Source organism: Xenopus laevis, chromosome 3L (assembly GCF_017654675.1).
Source record: "Xenopus laevis strain J_2021 chromosome 3L, Xenopus_laevis_v10.1, whole genome shotgun sequence".
Taxonomy (NCBI): Eukaryota; Metazoa; Chordata; class Amphibia; order Anura; family Pipidae; genus Xenopus; species Xenopus laevis.
In genome coordinates, this window is record NC_054375.1 from 3,045,085 (window position 1) to 3,053,539 (window position 8,455).

At 44.6% G+C, this 8,455-nt stretch overlaps 1 protein-coding gene across 4 annotated transcripts in view; it reads right to left on the reverse strand.

Moving 5' to 3' along the window:
* The window catches only part of fbln1.L (fibulin 1 L homeolog), a 29,138-nt gene extending 21,468 nt beyond the window's left edge, over positions 1-7,670 (reverse strand). For 3 of the 4 annotated variants that reach the window (XM_041585249.1, XM_041585251.1, XM_041585250.1), the window contains exon 1: positions 7,515-7,670. In XM_041585249.1, the coding sequence (XP_041441183.1) occupies positions 7,515-7,554 (40 nt within the window). In that variant the 5' untranslated portion in view covers positions 7,555-7,670. 4 annotated transcript variants of the gene reach the window in all.
* Between the last annotated feature and the right edge of the window lie 785 nt (positions 7,671-8,455).

Below are 8,455 nucleotides of genomic sequence, written 5' to 3' on the forward strand. Positions count from 1 at the left end.
CTCCCGCTGTTTGAGGATAAATATATCCAGGCGCCGACGCTACAATGGCTTTGTGTGACACGGGGAGATGATGAAACAATGGGCAGTGAGGGGCTGCAGTCAATAAACAGATACTTCACACACTTATAACTCACACACTCACATAATGGAATCTGTCTGCTCCAGACTGCGGGCTCCATTCCAGAAACTACAACTCTCTCCAGGGAGACTGTTTTAAAGGGTAAATACACAAATCTTTAAATTATATAAAAAGTATTTTACTTTCCTACTGCAAAACTTTATACAGGAGCTCCCAATTGTGCCTCTAATCACCAATCACAGACTCCTGTAACAGCCCTCACAGAGGAAAACTGAAATTCAGCAACAACTACTGTAACTGTACAGAGAGATCCCATAAAACTATGGCAGCATAGGTATTCCCTGTACTAAGCACAATTCAGCAGGAACAGTCCCTAAGTTTGCTCATAGTCTGTACAGAGAGATCCCATAAAACTATGGCAGTATAGATATTCCCTGTACTAAGCACAATTCAGCAGGAACAGTCCCTAAGTTTGCTCATAGTCTGTACAGAGAGATCCCATAAAACTATGGCAGCATAGGTATTCCCTGTACTAAGCACAATTCAGCAGGAACAGTCCCCTAAGTTTACTCATAGTCTGTACAGAGAGATCCCATAAAACTATGGTACATAGGTATTCCCTGTACTAAGCACAATTGAGCAGGAACAGTCCCCTAAATTTGCTCATAGTCTGTACAGAGAGATCCCATAAAACTATGGTACATAGGTATTCCCTGTACTAAGCACAATTCAGCAGGAACAGTCCCCTAAGTTTGCTCATAGTCTGTACAGAGAGATCCCATAAAACTATGGCACATAGGTATTCCCTGTACTAAGCACAATTCAGCAGGAACAGTCCCTAAGTTTGCTCATAGTCTGTACAGAGAGATCCCATAAAACTATGGCACATAGGTATTCCCTGTACTAAGCACAATTCAGCAGGAACAGTCCCTAAGTTTGCTCATAGTCTGTACAGAGAGATCCCATAAAACTATGGCAGCATAGGTATTCCCCTGTACTAAGCACAATTCAGCAGGAACAGTCCCTAAGTTTGCTCATAGTCTGTACAGAGAGATCCCATAAAACTATGGCACATAGGTATTCCCTGTACTAAGCACAATTCAGCAGGAACAGTCCCCTAAGTTTGCTCATAGTCTGTACAGAGAGATCCCATAAAACTATGGCACATAGGTATTCCCTGTACTAAGCACAATTCAGCAGGAACAGTCCCTAAGTTTGCTCATAGTCTGTACAGAGAGATCCCATAAAACTATGGCACATAGGTATTCCCTGTACTAAGCACAATTCAGCAGGAACAGTCCCCTAAGTTTGCTCATAGTCTGTACAGAGAGATCCCATACAACTATAGCAGCATAGGTATTCCCTGTACTAAGCACAATTCTGTATAACATAATAAGCAAATGTATAGAGTTTTATCTGTGGTCTCTGTACAACCCACACAATCTGTCCTCAAAGGGATAAGATCTTGTTATGGCAGATTTGTTGACACAGGTGCCTCCCAATCCCACTTTCCCGAACAAAAATATGGATATTGCACATTGTAGTGAGGATAAAAGGTCAAATGATGGAAAATATCCCACTGTTACTATAGGCACCATCTCTCCCTACTATACCTGCTATCCCACAGTCACACTCCCTTCCCAGAGACTATTATCCCACTGTTACTATAGACACATCTCTCCCTACTATACCTGCTATCCCACAGTCACACTCCCTTCCCAGAGACTATTATCCACTGTTACTATAGACACCATCTCTCCCTACTATACCTGCTATCCCCCAGTCACACTCCCTTCCCAGAGACTATTATCCACTGTTACTATAGACACCATCTCTCCCTACTATACCTGCTATCCCACAGTCACACTCCCTTCCCAGAGACTATTATCCACTGTTACTATAGGCACCATCTCTCCCTACTATACCTGCTATCCCACAGTCACACTCCCTTCCCAGAGACTATTATCCACTGTTACTATAGACACCATCTCTCCCTACTATACCTGCTATCCCACAGTCACACTCCCTTCCCAGAGACTATTATCCACTGTTACTATAGGCACCATCTCTCCCTACTATACCTGCTATCCCACAGTCACACTCCCTTCCCAGAGACTATTATCCACTGTTACTATAGACACATCTCTCCCTACTATACCTGCTATCCCACAGTCACACTCCCTTCCCAGAGACTATTATCCACTGTTACTATAGACACATCTCTCCCTACTATACCTGCTATCCCACAGTCACACTCCCTTCCCAGAGACTATTATCCACTGTTACTATAGACACATCTCTCCCTACTATACCTGCTATCCCACAGTCACACTCCCTTCCCAGAGACTATTATCCACTGTTACTATAGGCCCCATCTCTCCCTACTATACCTGCTATCCCACAGTCACACTCTCTTCCCAGAGACTATTATCCACTGTTACTATAGGCACCATCTCTCCCTACTATACCTGTTATCCCACAGTCACACTCCCTTCCCAGAGACTATTATCCCACTGTTACTATAGAAGTAAATTATGTACTATATATGTAATACACATTTAGGGGTATATTTATCAAAGAGTGAAGTTAGAGATTACCACAGTCCTCTAGAGTGAAATTCCACCACTCTCCATTCATTTCTATTGGATTTTTAAAAGAGTATTTATAAATGGATGAAAGTGAAAATTCACCCTTTGATAAATAAGCCTTTAAAAATGCCATAGAAATGGATGGAAAGAGTCGGTTTTTTACTCTAGAGGACTGGACGATCTCTAACTTCACTGTTTAATATACCCTATACTGTTATTAGAGGCATATCCAGATGTACTAATATACTTTTGGCTGATGAAACTTTACAAAAGGCACAAAACTATTTTCCTAAAAGCCCATATAGACGCACTAAACACTCGCTGAGTGGCCCCCCAGTCACCTTTCATTTGTGGTTTAGTGAAACGGAGTCAACACAAACACATTGATTGTGCCTTTAATTTAGACTCCAACTCAACCGCTCCTTGTAGAAGAGAAATACAGGGGCTTGTGCTCGAGACAATGGCCCATAATGACCTTTCTTTATTGCTCTTCTAACCTTGTGTGGATACAATGTGCCTTCCTGCTCACTCGCAATTATACACATGTCCCATTGTTACTAAAGCAAATAAAGTCAATTATTAACTGGCAGCTCAGTGTATTTAAATGGATAGAACTGTGGGAGGAATGTGCAGGGACAATAAGCAAATACTTTATTATATGGGATGTTATTTAGGAACACAAAGATACAAGTTTCTCTGCAGTTTCCTGTGTAACAGCCAAAAATAAATGTAAATAAACTTACACTTCAGTCAATGGAAATGGGATTGTGGGACTGTTGTCTGTGTGGGGATTGAAAAGGTATAGTAGGGAGAGATGGTGTCTATAGTAACAGTGGATAATAGTCTCTGGGAAGGGAGTGTGAATGTGGGATAGCAGGTATAGTAGGGAGAGATGGTGCCTATAGTAACAGTGGATAATAGTCTCTGGGAAGGGAGTGTGACTGTGGGATAGCAGGTATAGTAGGGAGAGATGGTGTCTATAGTAACAGTGGATAATAGTCTCTGGGAAGGGAGTGTGACTGTGGGATAGCAGGTATAGTAGGGAGAGATGGTGCCTATAGTAACAGTGGATAATAGTCTCTGGGAAGGGAGTGTGACTGTGGGATAGCAGGTATAGTAGGGAGAGATGGTGCCTATAGTAACAGTGGGATAATAGTCTCTGGGAAGGGAGTGTGACTGTGGGATAGCAGGTATAGTAGGGAGAGATGTGTCTATAGTAACAGTGGATAATAGTCTCTGGGAAGGGAGTGTGACTGTGGGATAGCAGGTATAGTAGGGAGAGATGGTGCCTATAGTAACAGTGGATAATAGTCTCTGGGAAGGGAGTGTGACTGTGGGATAGCAGGTATAGTAGGGAGAGATGTGCCTATAGTAACAGTGGATAATAGTCTCTGGGAAGGGAGTGTGACTGTGGGATAGCAGGTATAGTAGGGAGAGATGGTGCCTATAGTAACAGTGGGATAATAGTCTCTGGGAAGGGAGTGTGACTGTGGGATAGCAGGTATAGTAGGGAGAGATGGTGCCTATAGTAACAGTGGGATAATAGTCTCTGGGAAGGGAGTGTGACTGTGGGATAGCAGGTATAGTAGGGAGAGATGGTGTCTATAGTAACAGTGGATAATAGTCTCTGGGAAGGGAGTGTGACTGTGGGATAGCAGGTATAGTAGGGAGAGATGTGCCTATAGTAACAGTGGATAATAGTCTCTGGGAAGGGAGTGTGACTGTGGGATAGCAGGTATAGTAGGGAGAGATGGTGCCTATAGTAACAGTGGGATAATAGTCTCTGGGAAGGGAGTGTGACTGTGGGATAGCAGGTATAGTAGGGAGAGATGGTGCCTATAGTAACAGTGGATAATAGTCTCTGGGAAGGGAGTGTGACTGTGGGATAGCAGGTATAGTAGGGAGAGATGGTGCCTATAGTAACAGTGGGATAATAGTCTCTGGGAAGGGAGTGTGACTGTGGGATAGCAGGTATAGTAGGGAGAGATGTGTCTATAGTAACAGTGGATAATAGTCTCTGGGAAGGGAGTGTGACTGTGGGATAGCAGGTATAGTAGGGAGAGATGTGTCTATAGTAAAAGTGGATAATAGTCTCTGGGAAGGGAGTGTGACTGTGGGATAGCAGGTATAGTAGGGAGAGATGGTGTCTATAGTAACAGTGGATAATAGTCTCTGGGAAGGGAGTGTGACTGTGGGATAGCAGGTATAGTAGGGAGAGATGGTGCCTATAGTAACAGTGGGATAATAGTCTCTGGGAAGGGAGTGTGACTGTGGGATAGCAGGTATAGTAGGGAGAGATGGTGCCTATAGTAACAGTGGGATAATAGTCTCTGGGAAGGGAGTGTGACTGTGGGATAGCAGGTATAGTAGGTAGAGATGGTGTCTATAGTAACAGTGGATAATAGTCTCTGGGAAGGGAGTGTGACTGTGGGATAGCAGGTATAGTAGGGAGAGATGGTGTCTATAGTAACAGTGGGATAATAGTCTCTGGGAAGGGAGTGTGACTGTGGGATAGCAGGTATAGTAGGGAGAGATGGTGTCTATAGTAACAGTGGGATAATAGTCTCTGGGAAGGGAGTGTGACTGTGGGATAGCAGGTATAGTAGGGAGAGATGGTGTCTATAGTAACAGTGGATAATAGTCTGTGGGAAGGGAGTGTGATTGTGGGATAGCAGGTATAGTAGGGAAAGATGGTGCCTATAGTAACAGTGGATAATAGTCTCTGGGAAGGGAGTGTGACTGTGGGATAGCAGGTATAGTAGGGAGAGATGTGTCTATAGTAACAGTGGATAATAGTCTCTGGGAAGGGAGTGTGACTGTGGGATAGCAGGTATAGTAGGGAGAGATGGTGCCTATATTAACAGTGGATAATAGTCTCTGGGAAGGGAGTGTGACTGTGGGATAGCAGGTATAGTAGGGAGAGATGGTGTCTATAGTAACAGTGGGATAATAGTCTCTGGGAAGGGAGTGTGACTGTGGGATAGCAGGTATAGTAGGGAGAGATGGTGTCTATAGTAACAGTGGATAATAGTCTGTGGGAAGGGAGTGTGATTGTGGGATAGCAGGTATAGTAGGGAAAGATGGTGCCTATAGTAACAGTGGATAATAGTCTCTGGGAAGGGAGTGTGACTGTGGGATAGCAGGTATAGTAGGGAGAGATGGTGCCTATAGTAACAGTGGATAATAGTCTCTGGGAAGGGAGTGTGACTGTGGGATAGCAGGTATAGTAGGGAGAGATTATGCCTATAGTAACAGTGGATAATAGTCTCTGGGAAGGGAGTGTGACTGTGGGATAGCAGGTATAGTAGGGAGAGATGTGTCTATAGTAACAGTGGATAATAGTCTCTGGGAAGGGAGTGTGACTGTGGGATAGCAGGTATAGTAGGGAGAGATGGTGCCTATAGTAACAGTGGATAATAGTCTCTGGGAAGGGAGTGTGACTGTGGGATAGCAGGTATAGTAGGGAGAGATGGGGCCTATAGTAACAGTGGATAATAGTCTCTGGGAAGGGAGTGTGACTGTGGGATAGCAGGTATAGTAGGGAGAGATGGTGTCTATAGTAACAGTGGATAATAGTCTCTGGGAAGGGAGTGTGACTGTGGGATAGCAGGTATAGTAGGGAGAGATGGTGCCTATAGTAACAGTGGATAATAGTCTCTGGGAAGGGAGTGTGACTGTGGGATAGCAGGTATAGTAGGGAGAGATGGTGTCTATAGTAACGGTGGATAATAGTCTCTGGGAAGGGAGTGTGACTGTGGGATAGCAGGTATAGTAGGGAGAGATGGTGTCTATAGTAACAGTGGGATAATAGTCTCTGGGAAGGGAGTGTGACTGTGGGATAGCAGGTATAGTAGGGAGAGATGGTGTCTATAGTAACAGTGGATAATAGTCTCTGGGAAGGGAGTGTGACTGTGGGATAGCAGGTATAGTAGGGAGAGATGGTGTCTATAGTAACAGTGGATAATAGTCTCTGGGAAGGGAGTGTGACTGTACTTCACAAGGACATTGTAGAGACGTAGGTGAAACAACACATGGGTGACAACAGGTGGGGCCGATGTTAATTCACTATTTGTGTTCCCTGTACTTTAAGTTTAGTGTCACATGTGTAGAAGGTGCAGGCGAGTTCCTAGAGGTGTGAGTGTGAGTGAGTGTTTGTAGCTCACAATGTGTTGTGTGTGTTGCTATAGTAACTTACATGTTTGTGGGCACAAGTGCAAAGAAAAGAGAGAATATTCCGGGCAGTAAATACACAGGGAAGTGGCACTAAGTTGTGAGTAAGACGGGGGCAGTGTAAGTTCCTCACTGTTTCTCCTTTAGATAAAAACCACAGAATTGAGATTTTTCCTAAAACATAAGTGGGGGGGCAGTTATTGTGCCGTCAATCTGTGGGTGTCTGGGGCTGTAGGAATGAATGGGAGGGTTGGCTGATATTATGGGGGGCTGTGATGTACCCCATGTGGGAGGGAAGGTTCGTGGCTAGAAGATTTACATAGAGACCCCCCGACATACACACAAGTCACCCCAACACACAGACACAAACTATAGAGACCCCCAAATAGTAAAGTTCCTCCATAATTCAACGTTCCCTTCATTATATCCCCCCCCCCCTATAAAGCTCCACGTGATTCCAGAGTTGAGGGGGGTCACATGTCCAGTTGCCCCCCCCCCCCGTTGGGGTCACATTTCTCAGAAGTAAAAAACATTCCGACCCTTCGCTAAATGTTGGTCTCTCTCTGGCCCCCCAACACCTCCATGCGGACAGACCCCCAAACTTTCCTCCCACTTCCTCCAATATCTAAAGGGTAACTAACCCATCGCCCCCCACAGCTGCCCCCCCCAGGACTCACCTCTGCCAAGGAAAAGAGGGAGAAAAGCCAAGAGCAGCATCTTGTCTGGAACCTTCGTCTACTAACAGCCCCCAAGATGTGGGGAGAGACGAGCTGCAACCAGAGGAGGAGGAGTTTCCCCCGGGTCCCCCCTGTTGCTTCTATAGAGGGGGGGGCAGGGAAATTGGAGACCGACAGGGGGGGGAGTCTTCCTGCAAAATCCCCTCGTCCCTTTTAACTCCACAAACTTCAACTGAGACCTGATTCTTCAGCCCCCACTAGTGTTTACTCACACCCCCACCCCCTCCCAAATAGTCATCACACCCCCCACCCAACAACCCCCAAACTGACACCCCCATATCATATATGCACATAATGTAAGTGTATAATATATAGGCACAGATATACCCCCATCTTTCCTCTGTCACCCCCATATCATATATGCACATAATGTAAGTGTATAATATATAGGCACAGCCCCCCATCTTTCCCCTGTCACCCCCATATCATATATGCACATAATGTAAGTATATAATATATATTCACAGCCCCCCATCTTTCATCTGTCACCCCCATATTATATATGCACATAATGTAAGTGTATAATATATAGGCACAGCCCCCCATCTTTCATCTGTCACCCCCATATCATATATGCACATAATGTAAATGTATAATATATAGGCACAGCCCCCCATCTTTCCTCTGTCACCCCCATATCATATATGCACATAATGTAAGTGTATAATATATAGGCACAGCCCCCCATCTTTCCCCTGTCACCCCCATATCATATATGCACATAATGTAAGTATATAATATATAGGCACAGCCCCCCATCTTTCCCCTGTCACCCCCATATCATATATGCACATAATGTAAGTATATAATATATAGGCACAGCCCCCCATCTTTCATCTGTCACCCCCATATCATATATGCACATAATGTAAGTGTATAAT